The 24,062-nt window shown below is 38.5% G+C and overlaps 1 protein-coding gene across 1 annotated transcript; it reads right to left on the reverse strand.

Annotated features, from left to right (window-relative positions):
* Positions 1 to 10,496: 10,496 nt before the first annotated feature.
* On the reverse strand, positions 10,497 to 11,262 carry LOC122729111 (thioredoxin domain-containing protein 9-like). The gene has a single exon (XM_043967786.1). It carries the CDS (start codon positions 11,225 to 11,227, stop codon positions 10,547 to 10,549), a length of 681 nt encoding a protein of 226 aa, XP_043823721.1. The 5' UTR covers positions 11,228 to 11,262; the 3' UTR covers positions 10,497 to 10,546.
* Positions 11,263 to 24,062: the final 12,800 nt, after the last annotated feature.

Below are 24,062 nucleotides of genomic sequence, written 5' to 3' on the forward strand. Positions count from 1 at the left end.
ATAGATAGATAGATAGATAGATAGAGAGATAGATAGATAGATAGATAGATGGGGGGGGACGGACTAGGAGAGGGGCTGACTAGAGGGGAGCATGGACAAGGACAGAGGAGAGTTAGGTTCGGAAAAGGAGAGATGGGCTGACAAGGTTACAGGCCTTAATACAAACCAGGGAAAATGTAAGGTGCCCTGAAGCCAGAGGCCGCTAAGGCCCTTATTGTATTCAAGAAGTTCAAAGCACAGCAGGTGAGAAAGAGACTCAGTGGAAAGAGACCACAGGAAAGCAGTCAGGTTGTACATTTTCTTTTCCTGTATTCTTAATTTTCAACAGTATCTCATAAATAAACTCTGCTTGGATTATTTAGTTAAGAGGCTTCTTAATCCTGTGCTCCACTTTGGGAGTAGAGCAGTGTGGTGGAACTTTATAAATGACCCATATTAAATTAAACGCAGTCAGATAGCCAAATAGTCAAAAGTCCCCAGATTAGTCCTCCAGTCAGATTAGCCCCCCAAATTAGGCCCAGTCATGTCAAAAATATTTCACATTTTAATGGCAACCATGGCAGGACTTACGGCCCAATTATAATTTTTCTAAATTTATCATTTTTCATATAATCATATTTTTCATAAATCCAATTATATTATAATTTTCCAGGTTAGTTATAGTTATTAATAATTATTTTTTTGTATGCAACCTAGCTTTACCATGCCAAAAGCAAAGGCATGTGTGAACTAGGTCTGCAAAAAAGCGAATATAAGTCCATGAAGGGGTTAAAAGGAAAACAATGAATAGATAATTTAAATTTTATGCGGATAACACTGAGAGCTGGTAGAGTATAGTGCAGGGCTTAAACTTTTACTACTCACAACCCCTTTTCTCCCAAGAAATTTTTTCAAATCCCTGGGTATATAGGTATATAAAATTGATAAACAAATCAAACATTTACTGTCAATTTTTTTGCGACTCCTGCATTTAGTTACATGACCCAATACGGGGTCATGACCCACAGTTTAAGAAGCTTTGGTTTCTTGGATAGAGAGCCAGCCCTAAGGTTAGAAGACCAGATTCAGGCCCCACCACTGACAATGCATATGTGAGCCTGGCAAATCACCCAACCTTTCAGTGCCTCAGGTGTGGTGCAACAGAATATAAATTACAGTTGCCAATCTGCAGTGCTGAGAGGAATTTGCATACTTGGAGTTCACTATGACAAGGAAATCACAGGTCCAAAAACAGGAAATCCTTGGAATTTCTATGTTGTTGTTTTCCATAGTATTCTCACATTCTCTCTCTCTCTCTCTCTCTCTCTCTCTCACTCACACACACACACACACACACACACACACACACACACACACACACACACACACACACACACATTGGGCCACAATCAAGCCTTTACTTCCAAACTGCTGTCAATGCTTACACCAATTTTTGAATAATGGCAGAACATTGCACCAGAAATTTATTTTTGCTATAAATGTAAAGAAAATACCTATTATTTTAACCAACTTTTATGTGGTCAAACAAAACTGACTGATCATGGGACAGCAGAACTGCTGGGTTGAAGTCCCTTCTCCACTATTTACTAGCTGTGTATCTTTGGGCAAAGTTGCTTTATCCATGCAGGTTAATATTTTAGCTTCAATTTATAGTCTCAGAGAGTTGCCTAGAGCATTGAGTGTCATGTGACTTGCCTAAGGCCAAACGTGAAAGAGGCAGGACTTCTACCCAGGTCTTACTGGATTCAAGTTTAGTTCTCTACTGGTACACATATTGCCTTTCAAGCATATCTATTATGTACAATTAATACTTTAAAAAATAATTCTAAACTTAAAATAGCAAGCATTTCCATATCATAGTAGAATAGATAAAAACATGATTACACATGAACCTGCAAATCTATTATGTACAACTTGCAATTCCTTTTAAATGTATAAGTTATGTAACTTTCTGGGGTTTTCCCCCTTTTTCCTCCCCCCTCCAGAGGCACAAATGTGTGTGTGTGTATGTATATATATATATATATGTATATATATATACACACATATATATATATATGCAAATATACATATATAAACACACATATATATGTAAAACCATTCTATACATACTTATATTTATCAGTTCTTTCTCTGGGTTCAGATAACATCTTCCTTCATATGTCCTTTGTAGTTAATTTGGGTATTTATAATGTCAAAATGATTTATTCACAAAAATTGTTTTTAAAACAATATTTTTGTTACTGTATACAACATTCTCTTGCTTCTGCTCATTTCACTCTTCAATTAATACTTAAGGGTTGGGGCAACTAGGTGGCACAGTGGATAGTGCACCAGCCCTAGATTCAGAAGGACCTGAGTTCAAATCCAACTTCAGACACTTGACACTTACTAGCTGTGTGACCCTGGGCAAGTTACTTAACCCTCATTGTCCCCCCAAAAAAAATACTTAAAGGGTCTGTGATTTCATGGGCCTGGGAATCCTCTCCATCAATGCAGATTGCAACCATTAAAAATAGTGTCTATGAGCTGCTGTAGCAAAACAAACAAAAAAACAGCTGGCAATGAGGCTCTCTGAAGACAGGTAGGCTGGTACTCAGATAAAAGGTACACTCTCTGTTTCTTGACCAATACTTCAAACCTTTCCATCTTCTCAGTTGGAAAGCCTTTTGAGAACCTGGGGTCTTCTTTGGGCCAAGATGCAGGATCAGGGAAGGACTTTAGTGGAAGAATACAAGTATTATTATGTCCATTTTATAGATCAGCCAACTGAGGGTCAGAGAAGTTAAAGGACTTGCCCATGGTCACTCAATTTATAAAGAACTGAGGCAGGAATCGAATCTAGATCTGACTTGAGTCCCAGTGTTCTTACTGCTGTGACATGCTGCCTTCATACAACGTCTGTGGTCCTGTCCAGCTCTGGAAAATTCTATCTTTCCAATTCTATGATTTCATTTTGCTAGAAACCATGGCTAAGATATTTATTTCTATATTGCAGCACAAAGGGGAATTCATGTCCTAAGTAAACTCAAATAAATTTTTATCTAAGTCCCCACAAGAGTTCCATACTGATGCCACCAAATGAAGCGTAAAGTGACTTGACGAAATAGGAAGCTTTTTGTAACTTCCCTTCCTTTTAAGTAGGGAAGAAGGGATTGGGAGAGGAGGGGAAGTTGACTCCTGGGCATCTTGTTCCACAGAGTTGAAACCAGGCAGGTTGGCAGACATAGAGAGGAGTGAGCTGAAAAGCCCAGTTTCTGCCCTATATAAAGGAAGTATTTAGAAGGAGTTAGCTACACAGAAGTGATCAGGAACTTAACCTAGGAGAAGCATCTTGTTCCACATAGTAAAAACCAAGGAGGGTAGATGGAGCATTGATTCCCACACTTGGACATCACTTATAGCAGGGCTTCTTAAATTTTTTTCCACTCACAACTCCTTTTCACCTGAGAAATTTTTACACGACACCAGGCATATAGGTATATAAAATAAGTATATATAACTTCTTACTGTTGCCAAATTTTTGCCACCCTCACATTGAATTATGTGACTCATATGGGGTCATGACCCACAGTTTAAGAAGCTTTGATTTATAGTCATGTTCAGCAAAGCAATGAAGAAAAAACACTTTTCGTTTAAATCATGGAGCTTACAGAGCTGCTGCTATCTGTTGGTCTGAAGAGGTTACTTTCTCCAGGGAACTTCAAATTACTGGCATCATCTATCCCATCTCACTGTGCACTCATTTACTGGTTTACTGCCCTTGGTATCATCTTTACTGAACTGCTGGCTCTCCAATGAATTGAAGTTTCCATCATGTTTCTTCTCTGCAGGGCAGGGTTGATTGCTCTTTTAACCTTTAGCTTAAAGGATTTTTCTGCTCTTTTGTGAGTAAAAACCACAGCCATACCTAACCAACACAGCTAAAGAAGCTAGATTAAATTTGTTTTCTGAACTGTGTTGCATCTTCCTTAATCTACCTGCTATTTGTGTTGGGGTGAGAAGATTGGTTTCCAACCCCTTGTCATAGGTCTAAAAATTGACACTGGAGATATAAATTACCCTAGAGTTTTGAGGTGGAGTGTGTGACCTGCATTGCACCCAAGTAGATGTTCTCACTATGGGAGTATTATTTTCTTTTTTCTTTTTCTTTTTTTCTTTTTATTTAGTGAGGCAATTGGGGTTAAGTGACTTGCCCAGGGTCACACAGCTAGTAAGTGTTAAGTGTCTGAGGCTGGATTTGAACTCAGGTACTCCTGACTCCAGGGCTGGTCCTCTATCCACTGCGCCACCTAGCTGCCCCCGAGAGTATTATTTTCTAAAGTGCTGTTCTCTCACTATGTCTACTACTGTTTTCATTCCCATTTTCTTGCTAAGTGCACTTCCTTGCCCCAAACCAGTTAAGTTTAACTCACAAATTATCATTCCAACTTATCTACTCTAAGAATGCATGTGGAGGAGAGGGAGGCCACTGTACAGATTGTCACTAGATCCCAACAGGGAAGGTTTGAAGCTACTGGAGCCTCAGTATTTTAATTTTAATTCAGCATGCACTATTTTTGCTTGTTTGCTTTTTTCAAAATATCCCAAGTGTCGGCTAGATTCTGCTCCTGAATCAAAAGTCATGAGTCTACATGATTTATAGCTATTTATAATACCACGACTAGGAAAGCAACTCAGCATTTTGGCTTATAAGGTCTTGCTAGAGAAATAAAACCAAAATGAATGTTGTTTGGCTATAATAATCAGACAGAGCCCCAGAGAAAAAAAGCCCTTATGAAAAAGAGTCACTCTTTCCCCCCACCCCCATACACACCCTTTATTCCTTAAGCAGGGGACTGTTGGTGTGGCATATCACCTATATTCTCAGATGTGATTGATATAATGTAAATGAATGAGATAGAAGATAATTCTAAGGATTTCCCCTTCCTAGTACTTTCTATTTCTACTTATCTTTCCTCCCTTGCTAGATTGTAAGTTTCTTGAGGGCAAGGGATATCTTATCCTTCTTTGTATGGATTTTATTGTCTAACATTATCCCTTGCTTTAATTAAACTCTCACTAAATGTTTGTTATTTATTATTATTTTTTATTAATTTTTTTTTTGGTAAGGCAATTGGGGTTAAGTGACTTGCCCAGAGTCACACAGCTAGTAAGTGTCAGTCGCCTGAGGTTGGATTTGAACTCAGGTCCTCCTGACTCTAGGACCAGTGCTCTATCCACTGCGCCATCTAGGTGCCCCCACTAAATGTTTGTTGAAGAAGTACCTAGAAGAAAATTCCATGTTTAAAAAAATGCATTTTAAGAGCATCTTCAGCTTAAACTACAATTTGTTCATGTAACAGAACAAAGCTAACAGGGCCAAATGAATACTGAACATATTATCTTGACATTGTATCACATTGTAATTGATTGGTCTAATCCACCACTGACTGAAGTTCTACTGGAATGGAAATACTTTTATTTGCATTTATTGAGATATGTATTTCTCAGCTTCTTATTTCACAGTCCTTGGAGGAAAATGGTTAGAAGTAGCAATCATATTTTATAATAAAGAGAATTTAATACAAAAGGAATACTCACAATTTCATCTAGCCCAGTGGATCTCAAAGTGTAGTCCAAGGACCCCTGAGAGTCTTTAAGGGGGTCTGCAAGGTCAAAACCACTTTCATAATATTGCTAAGACATTTTAATTTCTAATTTGATAAACATATATATATATATATATGTAATACACATAAACAAAAGCTCTTTGGGGGCCTTCAATAATTTTTAAGCATGTAAAAGGGTCCTGAGACCAAAGAGTTTGAGAACCACTGATCTAACCCATTGGCATATTGTAATCAAAGAGACCAGTCTGCATTCATAGGGTATAAGTAACCAGTTCATATTTTAATTTTTTCCTCCTTCTTCATGAGAAACTATCATTTACTTTAATGTATCTAGCTGGGCCAGGAATCAGGAAGACTTGAATTCAAATCCAGCCTCAAATACCTACTAGCTATATGACCCTGGGCAAGTCACTTAACTTCTATCTGCCTCAGTTTCCTTAACTGTAAAATGAGGATAATAATGATACTACCTTCACTCCCCCAAGGGTTGTTGTAAGGATCAAATGAGTAATATTTGTAAAGTGCTTAGCCTTGTTTCTGACACATAGTATATGCTTAATAAATGCCTGTTTGTTTCCTGCTATCATGTTCCTTTGTTATGTTTATTTTGTGAATATCATTATGGAAGATTACATATAGGGTATATTAGGAGATGGGTAGGTGGAATTAATAATATACTGATTATCACTTGAAGAAACATAGCAAGTGAGTTACTCAATTGTCATTTTCTTTTTCATTGAGTGTTCTCAAGCAAGGCACCTGAGAAATAATAGGAAATACACAGTATCATTTGTCACTTTGATTCTCAGCTCAAGTCTTTAAGAACAAAACCATCCAATGCCTTATCTAAACCCTCAGATAAGCACTAGATTCTTTAAAATAGTTGAGCTGTATGACTGATGTTAACCATGGGTGCAAAATGTAATTATATGTTCCATAGGGAAACTTGACAAGAAAGAACAGCTAAATACTTGTAAATGGTAACAGAAGCTTGACTGGCACTACACGGCATTGGAATAGCATACTCTTTGAGTATGAGAGTCTATGGCTCATCAGCTAGGAAGCTCTTCATACTAAACAATCTACTACATAGTAGTTAATCCCTAGGGAATTATCTGAAGCATATGTAAATCAAGTGACAGGCAAACAGTAAGTAGCAGAGGAAGGATTAAAAGCTAGATCCTCCTCAATCCTAGCCCAGAACACTAGCCATAAGGCAACATTGTTTCTAGTAAACAGTAACCTGTCAACAAGAGCCTATAGACATTCCCTTATGGTCCTCAAGTAATGTCATGTTTATGAAACTTTTCTCAATCTTCTTTCCATCCCTTTCTGGGTGAAAGTAATCTTTCCTCTCTCAAAATTTTATAGCGCTTTTAATAGACTTCTCTTATAGTTGACGCTCTTATTTCTGCACATTTTTCTTCCCTTACAAGGTCTTCTTGAGGTCAGGTATCACGTCAATCTTTTTGTAGCACCCTCTTAGTTGAGGAGTTGGTGACGATGGAAGGTTGTACATTAGGACAGAGATACCCAGGGTACCCTGAATCAAAGGGTAAAGAGACTTTGTGTTTGAAAAATACTGTCAACCCTTTAATCATTTAAAAATTCATTTTTATTGATATCTTTTGTTGTTTTCATCACCAGGATTTCTCCTAATAGCATTGCTCCCCACCACCCCAAGGCTGTGGAATATGGGGTTTTTTTAAGAAAAAAAGGGGAAAATCAATAGAAAAGATCAATACCACGAAAATATGTTCTACAGTCATGGTCCTCTCACCTTTGCAAAGAAGTAGAAAAAGTGTGTCTTCTCATGTTTCTTCTTTAGAGCCCATGCTTTTTCTTTATAGTTTTGCAACATTCACTTTTGATTTTTTTGTGGTCATTCTTTCCATTTACACTTGTGGAAATTTATTTTGATTTGGGAACCCTACCTTTAGGCTGAGATTAGAAAGCCTTAGGCCCTCAGGGTCTCTTCTGTGTGGGTGTTGCTGGTGTCCCTTCCCCTCTGCTTCAACAGAGCCAAAAAGCCCCGTGGGTTGTACAAGATGCCAGGTCAGACAGCTGGGGGAAAAAGCCCCCAGCTCCCTCCGACCTGAGTGGAGCTATCTGAGAGATCCTGGGCTCATCCAGGCTGGGCTCTGGCATAGCCTGAGGCATGTAAGGCTTGAGTGTACCGCCCCCCCAGCCCCACCAGCCACAGCCCTGGATGGAGGATTAGCTTGGTCTGTGGGGGTACAGGAAGCCCCAAGATTTGAGTGGAGAGAAGAAAAGGTATATATAGACCTGGCAGTTAGACTCAGTGGGGGAGAAGAGGTCAAGAGGAGGCTGACAAGATGGCAAAGGTTGGAGAAGACAGACGGGGGCTACAAGGACGCAGGGGAAGACGAGAAGGACTAGGAGCAGAGAAAAGAGAGGCTGAAGGGCAGACTGACAGAAGGTCGGTGAGAGAGAAACACAGGGGTTCAGCGGTGTCAGTAAGGAGAGGAAAGTTAGAAGCAAGAGGATTTACAAAGTGAAAGGGGCTCGGAGTTAGAATAAAGGACCTGAGTGCCCTAAGGCAAGAGGCAGCTAAGGCCTTTATTGTATTAAAAAAGTTCCAGGCACAGCAGGTGGGAAAGGGAGGCAGTGGAAAGAGACGCACCACAATGCAGTCAGGTTGTACATTTTATTTCCCTGTATTCTTAATTTTAAATAGTATCTCATAAATAAACTCTGCTTTGATTATTTAATTAAGAGGCTTCTTAATCTTTAGCTTATCAATTTGGGAGCAGTGTGGTGGAACTTTATAAACGGCCCATACTAAGTTAATAGCAGTCAGATAGCCAGTCAGTCAAAAGTCCCCAGATTAGTCCTCTAGTCAGCTTTAGCCACCCGATTAGTTCTAATCATGAAAAATATTTTCACACACTGTTGTAGTCATTATGTATATTGGTTTCTTGCTGCTGCTGATCTCACTTTACATCAGTTCATGTCTTTCCATGCTTCTCTGGATTCATTATACTTGTTGTTTCCTATGGCACAGTAATGTTCAATTACATTTATATACCACAATTTGTTTAGTTATCCCTCAGTTAAGAAGCATCTAGTTTGCTTGCAGCTCTTTGCTATTACGAAAAGTAGTAGCCAGTCAATATCTTGCAGCATGTGATACCTTTCTTCTAATCAAAGACTTCCTTGCCTCTTTTCCTTCTAAGGAGAAGGGAAAGGAAAGGAATACTGAAATATCATGAAAGGCGAAAAGTGAGCAAGCTAGGGAAGCTAGGTAGCTCAGTGGATAAAGCACCAGCCTTGGATTCAAGAGGATTCCAGGACCTGAATTCAAATCCAACCTCATACAGTTGACACTTACTAGCTATTTGCAGGTCTGGGTTCCTTCAACATTCCTCTCCAACTGAGGTTTTGTGGTTCTTAATTATGAATGACCTATCATTTCTTTTTTTTTTTTTTGCCTTTTTAAAGCTCAATTTATTTCCCATTAATTAGCAGAGAAAAAATGTGTGGCTACAGCATCAGTGGGCTTAAATAAAAGAACCTGTCTCTCCAGACAGGGCAGAGATCTGTGGTATGATGGGGTAATCTCAAGTGTTTATTAAAAGTGTCAGGCTGAGTTCCAGGGGCAGATTTGGACTTGTTTAGAGCTGCTTCTTGAATAGCTGTCAACAACCTACTCAACCTACAATCATACAGGATGACTGAGCATCTGAACTCCAGAGAAGTCAGTGTCTGGTTCCCAAAAGCTCCTTCAAGAAAGGCAACGTCTTGCTCTAAAAAGACGTTAAAAACCAAGACACTGAAAACTAGCATTCAGATTATTTTATTTCTCTTGCTAAGGTCAAAAAAGGTCCCAACTATTGATGTTAAGAGATGCCAAAGAATTTACCTAAGGTATTTTTTGAGAGGCAGTGGAAAGGACACTGGATTTGAAATCAAAGGATCTGGTTTCAAATCTCACCTCTTTCCAATACTATCTATGTGACCCGGGGCAAGTCACTTGTACTTTTGTTTTTTTCATCTATTACATGGGGGGGCAGGAGGCGGAGGGTTGAGGCTGGATGGGTTAGTGGCCCTTAAATTTTATGATCCTATCCTGAATTGTAGGGCTGCCCCGGGCACAGCCCTTCACTGCCCCCATGTCTCTCTGAATTCAGTCCAGGTGTAGTTATACTAGTGTTCTGTGAACAGGGATCAAAGGGTTGAAGGAGGCGGTTTGAGGGCTTCATTTCTTGAGGGGAATCCCATTCACTGCTCCTCAGGTGGTAATATGTTCTTGCCAAGTTGCCCCTCCCCCAATTTGCTGATTACCAAATTTATGTCTCAAAACATACAAAAGGAAGCTAGAATCATAAAATCTAATCTTTTGAATAAGGCAATATTTTTATAGTTTGGAATGGCTGACTTGTAATCAGTCAAATTCAACTTTACCACATAGTGTTCAGGGTTGGTCAACAGGCAGTTTTTAGATAGCTGATTTGGAACATCCCAGAAGTGAAAGACCCTTTATAAATGAAGAGTGCAGAGTGGTGACTCTAGTCAATGATGTGAATATGGCTCTACAAAGTAAAGGATGCTGTTCAAAAGCTACTCCTGGAAGTTTCCTGTGATGCTATTTTGAAATCAGTAAGTGAATGGTATAAACATGTTTAGATGGAGATTACAGAAAACTCATTTGGAAATAAATCTTAATCCGAGAAATCGAAAGAATTCAGTCATTTTCTACTATTAATTCAGAAGAGCTCAGATATTCTCTGCAACCTAAAAATGACCTCAAAACAGAAAATATTTAAGATGTCTTCTATGATTCAGTTGTATAAAACTGTATAGAAAATGAGCATCATGTTCAAATGTACTGAAAATAATAACTTTTAGAAAACATTCCTGGAATTGATGTATGCAGAAACAAAAGACGATTTACAAAGATTTCTAGCAGAACTCTAGTCATCATCAGAGTCAGAATCATATATTTTTCCTCGGATGGTTTTCTTTTCCAGTTTTGTGAAGTTGCTTCCAAATTTCTTTTGGGTTTGAAATGGGGGCTCCATCAAATTTCCACTGTAATTAAGAATATCAGAACAACCAAGTCTCCATTCTAAAGTTTCTGTGGTGAAGTCATCTGTATTTCCTAGATCGGTAAAACCTACTATATAATCTTGCGTTTTTCCATCTTTCACTAGAGCTAGGGTGGGAATAACTTTGATACGCAGTTTTTCACACAGGAAAGGTGCTTTCTCCACATTGAGCTTCAAGAATTTGGTCTCCAAATGTTTCTTGGACAATATTGCCAAATGTTTATCTAGTATTTTACATCTGAATATGGAATCTCTGTAGAAATGGCAAACCACTTTTTTACTTTCCTTGACTTCCTGAAAAAAGTCTCTTTCACTAGGTATTTCTCTGTATTCACCATGTCCTTTTGAAAGCCATTCTTGTTTCTGCTGTTGTGCTTTCTTTAGTGCTTCAAGTCTCTTTTCTTTGAGGCTCTCCAAGTCATCTTCATCCATCTGATCCAGTTTTTGTATCTCAGCATCCAGCTTCTGTTCCACAATATTGGTTGTCTGAAGCAACTGATTCTCCAGGACTTTAGCAAACATGTCAACAGATGCTTGAGCTTCCATTTTTGGGAATGTATTGTTCACTCCTTACAACTGAAATCGAGACGACTGCTGTGGTCCCCTCCCCCTCTCCCGAGCAGTGGCCATGACCTATCATTTCTGATGTGGTAGTTCCTGTGTGACCCTGGGCAAGTCACTTAACCCTCATTGCCCCGAAAAAAAAAATAAACAAACAAACAAATAAATAAAAACAAATAGAAAAACAAAAACAAAAAAAACAACTCCATCTAATCAGGAAGACAACATGAAAACAAGTATGTAGAAACAAGGTATTGTAAAGGGCTAAAATTCTAGCTATACTGTCTAAAATATCTAATGAGTGGTTGCCAATAAATTATAAGCTTTAGCAAGAGTTAGACTTTTAAGCATTCATTAAGGAGAATAAGAATTTGGTAAAGAGAGAGGCCTAGATTCATCTATCTTTTAAAGGGAGAACATATTTCTAGCTCCCTTCTCCACCTGAGTCCTGAGGAAAGAGAGTGAGAGCACCTGCCTCGCCCCCTCTTCCTCTCACCAGCAAACGTCACTTCCTGACGCCAAAGAGCCAGATCTGTTGCCCTCAGATGCCTTCTCCTCATAGAGGAGCTTTGCTACAGTAAGTCTCCAGCAGGTGGCATCATTCCAATTGTTATAGTATTTAAAGGTATATCGGGGTAATCTCAGTGAGAAAACACTAAAATAAAGAAAGATGGGGAAATGCTTCTTTCAGAAGGTGGGACTTCAGCTGAGACTTAAGGAAGCCAGGGAAGCTGGGATATGTTGAATAGTTTCTTTTATTATTCCCATTTTCTAGATGAGAAAACTGAGGCCGATCGGGGTTAGGTGCTATCCTTAATTCCATTCCACAGATGAGGAAACTAAGGGATACAGGGGTTAAGTGAGTCCTGACATAGCTATTAGTACCTGAAGTATGATTTAAACTAAGATCCTACTTAGTTCCTAACCTACCCTTATATCCACTATTTCATTGAAATTAGGGCTTTTAAAAATATTTCAGTTGTGATCGCTTTTTGCCCAATAAATTTTTACATAACCCTGGTAGATATGAATACAAAGTAGATATATATAACCTTTTATCGTTGCCAAATATTTTGCAACCCTCACATTTAGCTATATGACCTTACATAGGGGTAGCAACCCACAATTTAAGAAGCTTTGATCTAAATGCCTACTTTTATTTACAAAAATTCAGAATATCATTATATAGTCTATTTTCTTTTCATCTAATCTGCTAGTGGGGAATGAGCTCTTTTTGAAGTGAAGGAATACCACTTTCCTTCTATGGTAACTATAACACAAATACAAAACCAAGAGGCCAATTTTAATTAAAAATATTTATAGTGAGGAGAAGAGCAGCTGCCGATTCCCTTCACCATCTAGCAAATATATTTTGCAGCTGGCCATAGCTCTTTCTTGTTTCAGTCAGCTTCACCAATGAGAGCAGCTGTTCATTAGACCGGGAACATTTTATTGGTCCCTAGGTGATCAATGGTAACTGCCTGAACAGGTTTTCCTATGAAAGATTTTAAGGGAACTGAAGTTCATTGCCAGGTTTTTTGTTGTAGTTTTTTTTTTTTAAAGGATAACAATTCCTTAATGACCTAGATATCTGCACCATCCATCTGGCCCAGTTGTTTCAATGACTTTCTTAATTTCTTTAATTCAAATGCAAGGACATTCCATACAACTTAAAACATAACCGGAAGGGGAATTGGGAATGGGATGGTAATGGGGGTCTACAAATAGCAAAGACAATGAGACTGGGGTGACATCCAGGGTGTTTCCCCAGAGACCACATTCTTAGAGTCATTAGCAATCTGTTTTACTAATGTGAAGTCCCACTCAGTGCCAAATTACAGCTTTTTTGGGGGGGGGGGGGGCAGGGAGTAGCTCAACAGTTACATCACATTATGTTTGTTCTGTTTTTTTTCCTTTTTAGTAACACATAATGCCTTACACTAGTTCTACCTTCACAACATCTCTTTGCTCTTCTCTCCTCTGACACTGCTACAACCTTGGTCTGAGTCCTCATCCCCTCACACTTGGACTATCACAGTTGTCTGTGGGTTGGTCTCCTCTCAGTTCTCTCCCCATTCCAGTCCATTCCCTCCTTCTGCTATCAAAGTGATATCCACAAAGATCAGCTCTGATCATGTCACACTCCCCTCTACAATAAACTCTCCTGGTTCCCTATTACTATCATAATAAAAACCATTCTATTTGGCTTTGAAAGCCCTTCATAACCCAGTCCCCACCTATCTTTGCAGTCTTTTTGTACTTCACTATCTCCTATGTACTTTATGATCCACAACTACCTGCCTTCTTCCTTTTCTTCTCTGACTCTCTCTCTGTCTCTCTGTATCCATCTCTCTATCTCTCTTTCTCTGTACTTTCTCTCCCCCCCATCTTATGCGTTTAAATGGTTATTCCCCATGACTTCAATTCTCTCCCTCTTAACCTTTACTTCCTGTTTTTCTAGGTTTCCTTTAAGACTAAGCTCAAATCCAATCTTCTGCTTTAAAAATATCATTTTATTTTTAATTTTTTCCAATTACATGTAAAGATGTTTTTTTGATTTCCAAATTTTTCTCCCACTCTCCCTTCCCTCCCCACTCCTGAGGCCAGCAAGCAATCTGATATAGGTTATACATTACAATCATGTTAAACATATTTCCACATTAGTCATGCTGTATGAGAAAGATCAGAACAAAGAGAAAAAAATGGCAAAGATGTCTTCCAACCTCCCCACTCCTCACTTACCTTTTGGCTTACCTTCCATTTACTCTGTATATATCTTGTGTGTGTTTTATAAGTATGTGTGTATGTGTGTATGTATGTACTCATTAGGAGTACTGTGCTCAGATCTGAGTATCTGATTTTAGAAGGAGCATTGACAAGTTGGAGTGAGTCCAGAAAAGGAGAGTCACAATATTGAGGGAACTCACAACTATGCTATTGGGTGAAGGAAAAAAGAATGTTTAATCTGGAGAAGAAAAGGCTTAAGGATGGCATGATAGTCCTTGAAAAACTTGAGACTTTTTCTGCTTGTCCCCACTAGGAAGAACAATGGACAAAAATTAAAGGGGAAAAGAATTAACCTTGATTCAAGAAAATAAACCATAACTTCCTAAAAATTAGAACTATCCAAAAATGGAATGGACTAGGAAAGGGAGCTGTCTGTCATAGAAGGTCTTTAGGTAGGGGCCAGATGACCACTTGTTAGGGATACTTAGATTGGATGTATGAGGTATGGCATCTTAGGTAGCTCTCCAATTTTCTAATTCTATCATTCTAAATGAATTTGTAATTCTACTGACATAAGGAACATTAACCAGCAAATATCAAGGAAAACTTCACTGGCTTCCTCATTCTTATTCTTAGAATCAAGTCAGTCCCCAGTTTGGAAGGCACATCATTCCACTATTGCCCATGATTCCTTTGTCATACTTTTCAAAACTGTTCTACTTTTCCTTAGTGGACACTATCAACATGCAGGGCAAGTCCCCCCGAAAGGGAAGCCCCAAATTAAAAGTAATATATCTCTTGCTTTTTTGGCTCGAATTCAACATCCTGAAATCATTAGCTCACAAGCCCCTACTGTTGGGATTATCTGTAACCAAAAAATAAAATTATATCAATAGACATTTTAATGAAATGTCACTGCATCATAGGTGAACATAGAAAAAAATATAACAATGCAATATTTTTCCCATAAACCTGCAGAACACTTCCCCCCCAAAACAATATCATCAGTAGGAAGAGTAAATACATGTACGGAATTCATGGAGCAACACATATGGAAGAAATATGCAGACAACATGGTTGAAGGGGAAACTTACACCTTTGGTACTACAGAGTGATTGATGCTATCTGGTGATGTCATCACCAAGCCTGCTTCCTGTTGCCCTCCTCTGGGTAGTCTTTTCATAGTCCCACTGGGCGTGGAGCTGTCCAGCATCTCCTTGCTTCTAGGTGCAGGTGTCTGCTGAAGTCTTTGGCTACCTTTTTCCTCTCTCATGAGAACAGAAGGTTCTGTAATACTTTTTCAGTTCAAAAGTCAGAGGCTTTTAAAAATGGTTTTAAAGAAGAAAAGAAAGTATCTGCCTTAAGCCATGGACTCATCAAGAGTTGTGGGGGTAGGGTGTGTGCGTGTATGCATGCATGCATGTAAACCTCAGCTTTTTCTTTTCCCTTCCATACTGATTTATCTAGTTCTTTTCTGAATGTTAGCTTCAAGGTCTCTCATGTCCAGGAAGGTAATTTAAGCTTCAGAAATCAACATCTTTAAGAGCAAAGACCCTCCTTAGGAAGTAGCTAATGCCCTCAGGCTCAAGTCTGTCTTGCCTTTGAACTCAACTTTCTGGTGAAGGATCTTGGGTCTGTCAGATGGAGATTGACCTCCTAGATGATGGCAAAAATTCCCTATGCCTCTTGATTTTACTCTCTGAATCCTGGATTATTTCTATTCATTATACACATAAGTGACATTCACTCAATAACCGTCAAATGGGGGCAGCTGGGTGGCGCAGTGGATAAAGCACCAGCCCTGGATTCAGGAGTACCTGTCCGGCCTCAGACAGTTGACACTTACTAGCTGTGTGACCCTGGGCAAATCACTTAACCCCCATTGCCCACAAAAAAATGACCGTCAAATAGCTCTAGGATTTGGGATTTTTCAACTCTAAGCCTTGTCCATTCTCCCATGTAGCTCAGTGAATGTAGAAAAGGCAGAGAAGCAAAGCTAAGCCTAGGGAAGTGAAGTCAGTTTCTCTTTTACCTGCTTAACTATATTCTTGACTTTTCATATATACACCTGCCCAACAGGTGTATATTTGAATCCTAGAATAGGACTTTGACTCACTCTTTCAATTATGCAATTCAACAAGGTGAGTGAAATTAACTGAATAACTGGTTTTAGTTCTGAAGTTTCATATAAGATCAAAATAAATGATTGGATCATTGATTTAATTTTTTGAATTTGAATAGTTTTTTCTTCTTCCCTATGCTTTTTTTCTGTCAAAGGGGGAAGTAAATACACATTTATTAAGAACCTAATAAGTTTCAGACTCTGTGCTTATCACATTATCAATATAATTTCATTTGATCCTTACAAGGTAGGTGTTTTTATGATCCCTATTTTATAGTTATAGAAACTGAAAACAGAGATTAGATGACTTATCTAGAAAGTATCTGAAGCTGGTCTTGAGCATGGAGAATCAATTATCATGTTTTGAAATACATTTCTTTGGGCTGCCAAGTAAAATAGTGACCAATAAGTTATCTCCAAAATAAAATGATAAAAGGCCTATCTACATAAAGGAGGGCTTGAGGTTTATTTCTATTCTGTGACTTGGAGCAGATGAACTCTTTCTTCAGCTCCTTCTAACCATTGGAATTCCTGGGTGAAAAAGGTAAGCATTTTATGACAAATAAGTTATTCTTTTTCTGACTTCTAGTGTTTTTCTTCACTCCCTTTGGTGTTATTGTGTAGTAGTTGCCATTCATGTCCCTTTATTATTGAGAAAAACTAAAAAAAATTAAGCAACACACTTTTAAATACTGCCTTTCAAAGGTTTCAACCACCTGCATTTAAGTTGCTATTCACAACCTATTTACAAAAGCAGACCGTAAATTTTAAAATGGAGAAATATCTTGAACAATTAAAAAAAAAAGCTGATTTTAATTCTGAATGGGCCAGAAATTCCACTTAAAAATAGAAAAGAGTTGGCAGGAAAATCTTGATATTTGTCCAAAGCTATTTACTAAGGAAAGGAATATTCTGCTTTTTTAAATGAAAAGACAAAACAAAACAAAACAAAAAAACCCAATTAGCAGTAATGAGACAGAGTGTGATATTTCTGTTTTAAATATATATATATATACATATATATGCATATATATGTATATATATATATATTAAGCATAAGTGGATTGGTTGAAACAACTTGATTCAATCTATATTTAGATGAAAGCAGAAAGTACAATTAAGGGGTTTAGAGTTGGCAACTTTTCCAAGCAGAAATGAAAACAGCAGAATCCCATATCCTTTCTGCTCTGTTAGACTGGACATTTCCAGTGAGTGTACTTGGCTGCTTCTCTGTAATCCCTGTGTTTACACAAAGGACAAACTCATGAGGTCCAAATTGAACCAGGATAGAATAATTAATGTCTGAGATGTCCCAAGAACTGTCCTTTTAATTCCCTAAAACCTAGGGGAATTAACAATTAAAGATTGAGCTACTGCCCTGATTAGAAAATATTTTGTTTAGGGGCCTCATGCATAGTTGTTTTTTAGTCATTTTTCAATCATGTCCAAATATTTGTCACCCATTTGGGGTTTTCTTGGCAAAAATACTGGAGTGGTTTGCTATTTTCTTCCCTAGCTAATTTTACAGATGAGGAACTGAGGCAAACAGGGTTAAATAACTTGCCCAGGGTCATACAACCAGTAAATGTCTGAGGCCTGATTTGAACACTGGCAGATGACTCCAGGCCTGGCATTCTACCCACTAGCTGCCCTCTCATGCATAGTAGGTAGTTAATAAATATTTGTTGAATTGAAGGCAGTTAAATTTTAATTCCAACAAATTATCATTTTCTGCTGTTCTACACATTAAACCTTTCATGTGTTTGATAAGACAGGCAACAAATGTTTCATAGAATAATATGTTATAATACATTTACCACTTCAATTGTCTAATATTCAAGTTTAGTCCCTTTTCTATATGCACTTTTTTATTTCCTTTCTTTTCTTTTTTCTTTTTCTTTTTTTTTTGCAGGGCAGTTGGGGTTAAGTGACTTGCCCAGGGTCACCCAGCTAGTAAGTATCAAGTGTCTGAGGTCAGATTTGAACTCAGGTCCTCTTGAATCTAAGGCCGGTGCTCTATCTACTGTGCCACCTAGCTGCCCCTATATGCACTTTTAATGTAGTGTCCCTTCTCCCTCTCCTCCCTTCTTTCTCTTTGTCTCTCTCTCTCATCTGGCTTAGTCATCTATTGGGTTTCTAGGGGTACTTTGGTGTGGCGCAGGGTGGAGAGAAGTGCTTTGCTCCTATTAACAATGTAGATCCTGAGCCCCTATTGGTGTGTTTCCCATTAACAAAGCAACCAGTTGACTGAATTCTTAACAAAGGCATTTACTTAAAAAATAAAGTAAGAATAATACGCATATAACATTTTGTCCACAAACAGGGGCTAGGCTGGTTGCTCTTTTGTGAGGCTATGGCACTCTTTTGTTAGTCCAGGTTTCTTCTCTGTTGAGGTAGCAGCTCTCTTTTACAGCTAATTCTCTTAACCTGGGAATTTCAGAAGTTTCTCTATTTCTGTTCCTTTGACTGGGTTCTGAGAAGTTTCTACCTCCTAGGCAGCAGGTATCAGTGAAGAGAGCTATTGTCTCTTTTTTTTGCCAACCAACTAACTCTTCCAGGCAGCAAGAGGAAGTTCAGAGGGCTTTTGACTTTTTTCCACAATACTCTGAAATCTTTTATTAGACCAGTTTTTCCTGATCCACATCTGGGTCCCCTCAGTGAGAAAACTCACTCTATTTTATGGTGATTAGCCATCATATTACCATTATCTGTTAGCTAAACTCTAATCCTACAATACAAATGTGTCCAAAAATCACAAAGCAATTCTGAGTTTCAGGGTTCCCCAGTTATTAACTTTGAAGTTCTATTAGTCAGAAACAAATGAACAATTGGCAAACAAGTGACTGAGGTTAATCTTTTTCCTGGATAAGTGCACTGTTTCTATGGGCTTCTTTCTTTGTATTTGTTTTCATAAGCAAATCCTACATATCTTTTTGCCTTTGTCCCTTTACATCAGCAAAAATACCCAAGTCTGAAACAGACATGCATTAATGCATTTATTTTACAACAAAATCAAAACTAACAATTGTCTGCATGACTCTGTACATGAACTGCATGTCTAATTTGATAACGTTTATGCTTCAATACTTTGATACCTTGATGCATCTGTGATCTCACTGATGTGGTTCCTCCAGCAAATGATGCTGATCATAAAGCATTAATGCCTGGCTATCTTTTGTTATTTTCTCCCTGTCCTCTCATAAGTGTTTCACGAAGGGGTCCAGTCAACACCATGAGCACCTTCTCTAGTACTCTCAAACTATTTCTCCTCAGAAATTCCTTGTTTGTGATATTCTGGAAACTTTTCATATCCACTATGCATCAAACTATTCAAAGCCTCCTCAGTATGGTACATTGCCCCTGAAAAGAGCTTGCCCTAACTACCTACACAGGAAAAACCAATGGCTAAGTTTGCCTATGGTCCAGAATATTGGATGTCTTTGAATAGACAAGAAATATAAGTTATTGATAACCATAGGGAAAAATGCCCCATGTCACTAATCATGAGAGAAATGCAAATTAAAGCAAGCTTGATCTACCTCATACCTATCAGATTGGGAACAATGGCAACAAAGGAAAATGATGATTTGTTGAAGGGGCTGAAGGAAAACAGGTACATGAGTGCTTTGTTGATGGATTTGTGAATTGGTTTAGTCAGTTGTCAAACATCTATTAAGGGCTTACTGTATACTAGACAGTGTGCTAAATACCGAGAATACAAACAAGAGGCAAAAACATGTTCCCTGTCCTCAAGGAGCTGAGGTTCTAAAGGAGGAAAAATTATAGAAACAATTATGTACATTTCAGTTAGTCAGTCAATAAGTATTTATTAAACACTTACTGTGTGCTGGGCATTGTGTTAAATTCTGCAATTCAAAACAGAGAGAGTTTACATTCTAATGGGATTGTAACACAAAAAAAGGCAATAGAAGTAGTTTGGGCAGAAGGAAAGTACTTGTGGGGGGGTAGAGAAAATTATGTAGAAATGAGTCATCAGAGAAGCCTAAAGAGGAGATGAAGACATGGCAGGCCTGGTCTTCCTTCTTAAATTGGAGGTTTTAGGAAGAACCAATTAACTGGAAGTTGAGAACCCAACCTCCACTATCTCTCAGGCATGAGAGTTTCTAGACACATTCCAATCTCACAAGTATAAGAACTGTGTCTAGTGGATCTGGAAACAACCATCAACAGGAGTCAATAGGGCAAGGAAGACTCCAGAAAGGCAAGGAATTCCTACCTTAACAAGAAGACTTCAACAAGCCAATCCAACCAGCATTGATTAATCAATTACTATGTGTCAGGCTCTGCTAAGGGCTGGGAATCCAAATACAAGCAGAAAGAAAGACAGACCCTGCCTTAAAGATGTTTAAGTAATGAGGGAAGGCAACACATAAAAGGAAGCTGAAAAAGCGGGAGGGAGGAAGAAATTATTTGGAGAGTCAGTAGTGTAGCCTGGAGAGAAATGAAGAGAAAAGATGTAATTTCTATATCTATACTACATCTACTAGCAATTGTTTACCTCTACCTCTACCACTATCTCTACCACTACCTCTACCACTATCTCTACCACTACCTCTACCACTATCTCTACCTCTACCTCTACCATTACCTCTACCTCCACCTCTACTTCTACATCTACACCTACAGCTATACCTATACCTACACCTACATCTAGCTACCTAGCTATCATAAATAGGAGGTAATCACAAAGGGAAGGCACTAACACAGGGATGGAGATATAGAGGAATGAAATGAGAATGTCTTCTTGCAAAAGGGGGTATTGGAACCAAGATTAAAGTAAGCAAGAGAAAGCAGAAGGCAGAGGTGAGGAGGGAGAGAATGAGGGGGAAAAATGAAAAGGTATAGAATTGGGATGTGGAGTTTCATATGTAAGTAACAGTAACTAGGCTAATGTTTCTGGATGATAGCATATGGAGACTGGTGTGTGTGTGTGGGGGGGGATTTAAAGTGTAAGAAGACCAGAGTGGTCGGAAGTAGACAGGTTGTTGATGGCTTCTATTTGCTCTGGAAGGTTCTAGGGAGTCAGTGGAGTTTAAGCAGGGAGTAACATTGCTAGACATTCACTTTAGAAAGATACCTTTGGCAGCAATGTGGCAAATAAACTATATATAGTGGAGAGGGACTTGAGGAAGAGAGATCCAGCAGAAAACTTATTTCAGTAGTCCAAACATGAGGTGATGAGAACCTGTGCTAGGGATAGGGCTCTATGTTCATGGAGAGGAGGGAGGAGGGATACATACTAGAGATGTCATAAAAATAGAAAAGCAAAGACTTGGCAACAGATTGTATATTTGAAGTCAGTATCAATGTGGAGTCAATATTTTGAGTCTGCCTCATTGGGAGGATGGTGGCTTCTTCTATAAGTATAAGAAGCTGGAAAGATGGAGAAAAGATTCTGTTTGGGACATGTTTGAGTCTGACATATTTCTAGTCACCTGGAAAACAATTCAGAACTATGCCCCCAAATTCACTATCCATACCTTGGTTCCCAGTGATATCACCTTTAGGCCTGTAACAATTGGAATGATGCCACCTGCTGGAGACTTACTGTAGCAAAGCTCTACAATGAGGAGAAGGCATCTGAGGGCAAGACATGCTGCTCTTTGGTGTCAACAAGTGACGTTTGCTGGTGGGAGGAAGATGGGGTGAGGCTGGCGCTTTCGCTCTCTTTTGCCAGGACTCTCATGGAGAGAGGAGCAGGAGAACTGTAGCTCTCCGAGACAGATGAATCTAGGCCTTTCTCTCTCTCTTTACCAAATTCTTATTCTCCTTAATAAATGCTTAAAAGTCTAACTCTTGCTAAAACTTATGATTTATTGGTGACCACTCATTAGATATTTTAGACAGTATAGCTAGAATTTTAGCCCCTTTACAAGTCCATATCCCAAAGATCAAAGAAAGAAAAGGACATAAATATAGAAAAATATTTAAAGTAGCTCTTCCTGTTACAGCAAAGAACTGGAAACTAAAAGGGTTCTCATCAGAGCATGGCTGAATATATTATGGTATATGAATGTAATAGAATATTGTTACCTTGGAAGCAATGAGGAAAGTTCCAGACAAATCAGGCAAGATTGATATGAACTGATGCAGAGTGGTGTGATCAAAACCATAATAAAAATTCTTTACAATAACAATATTATAAGAAAAACAAATTTGAAAGTTTGAGGGACTGTGATCAATGTAATGACCAGTCTTTAGTGTAAGGGACCAATGATGAAGCTTGCTTCTCAAAGAGATGGTGGGTTCAAAGTGCAAAATAAGGTATTAATTTTTGGATAAAGCCAATGTATGGATTTTTTCTTGACTAGGAACATCACAAAGCTATTTTTAAAAATTGAAACATGGAAGATGGGAAGAAAAGGGAGTTAACAGTAGAGTTTCCCCCTCACCCAAAAAAGAAAAAGAAAAAGAGTCATTTTTAAAGAGTGAACAAGAGAAAATGGAAGGAAGGGTAAAAGGAAATAAATAAGATAGCTACATATTGAATTTATTATTATTATTATTTATTATTTTTTTTAGTGAGGAAATTGGGGTTAAGTGACTTGCCCAGGGTCACACAGCTAGTAAGTGTTAAGTGTCTGAGGCTGGATTTGAACTCAGGTACTCCTGACTCCAGGGCCGGTGCTCTATCCACTAGCTGCCCCTTGAATTTATTATAAGGAAAAGAAAATGCTACATGATAGAGATACAAAAGTTCATGTACAACCCAATTTTTCTCTTTAACTTTATATACAGAATTGTTCATTTCATTGGTGTTAAATTTAGAATTAAAAAAATAACATTTTTACAAAAGGATATACATTCCTTATGAACAAGATTTTCATTTTTTGGTTCTATATCCCCAATGCCTAGCCCATTCCTGGCAAATAACAGATGTTTACTAAATGGTTGTTGATTGATTCTTGACTGAGTTCACTGCAAATTCATATTGTCTAATTTCAACTGGGACTTCATTGTTGTGAGACTATCCTTTTATTCTTCCCTGATTGATCATCACTTTCCATAGCAGCTGTTTTTAATCCCTTCTTTCCTCAAGTCACTCATACCACCCACTACACCAGCCCCTAAGGACACTCTACCAAGAAATTAGAGACCATATGTCTTCAGCTCCTTCTTCCCAGTTTTATCCCTCACCATCACCCTCTATTGCCTCTTCCTTTGTTCTAGTCTCTGAGGAAGAGATGGACCTCCTCCTTGTCAAGGACAACCCCTCTCATTGTCTCCTTGATCTCATTCCTTCCTATATCATCCAGGATATTTCCCCTTTCATCACCCCCTCCACCCTCCTCTGCAGTTTCTCATTCGGTGCTTCCTACAGCTATGCCCAGATCTCCCTCCTTTCAAATCCTTCTCTTCACTATCATTCTTGACATAACCACTTTATATTCCACCTCTCTTTCATAGTCAACCATATAGAAACAGCTCTCTATACTCATTACCTCTGCTTCTTCATCTCTCACTCACTTTTTAGTTCCTTATAATCTGGCTTTCAGTTCAGGCCATTTCACAAATACTGCTCTCTAAGACTGAAAGTGATCTCTTCGTCACTATTAAATCAAGTGACCTTTCCTTAGTTTTCATCCTATTGACCTCTCTGCAATGTTTTTTTTCACTGTTGACCCAGCCCTCCTCCCAAATAGTTTCTCTTCCCTGTGATGGAAAGTGCTTTACAGATGTGAGTTATATTTACATTGGAATGAAAAGAGAATTATGTTTCTGAAGTCAGCTGGCCCATTCCTTTCTGGGCTGGAATCTTGGTCAAGCTCTTGATTTCTAGCTGATGGATTGGTTTAGCAAAAGGAGAAATGCCTCAGACCTTCTAGAGTCTGCACCACACTGAGCTCTTTCAGTGGCAATTCTAGGTATAATACAGGTATTTGGGGCATTATTTGTGTGCATGATGGTCTAACCAAGTAGAATATATGCTTCTCGAGGACAGGGACTGTT

The sequence above is a fragment of the Dromiciops gliroides genome, chromosome 5 (assembly GCF_019393635.1).
Source record: "Dromiciops gliroides isolate mDroGli1 chromosome 5, mDroGli1.pri, whole genome shotgun sequence".
In the NCBI taxonomy this organism is placed as follows: Eukaryota; Metazoa; Chordata; class Mammalia; order Microbiotheria; family Microbiotheriidae; genus Dromiciops; species Dromiciops gliroides.

Coding starts and splice junctions, on each gene's coding strand:
- LOC122729111 (XM_043967786.1), bottom strand. CDS start 11,227: ATGGAAGCTCAAGCATCTGTTGACATGTTTGCTAAAGTCCTGGAGAAT.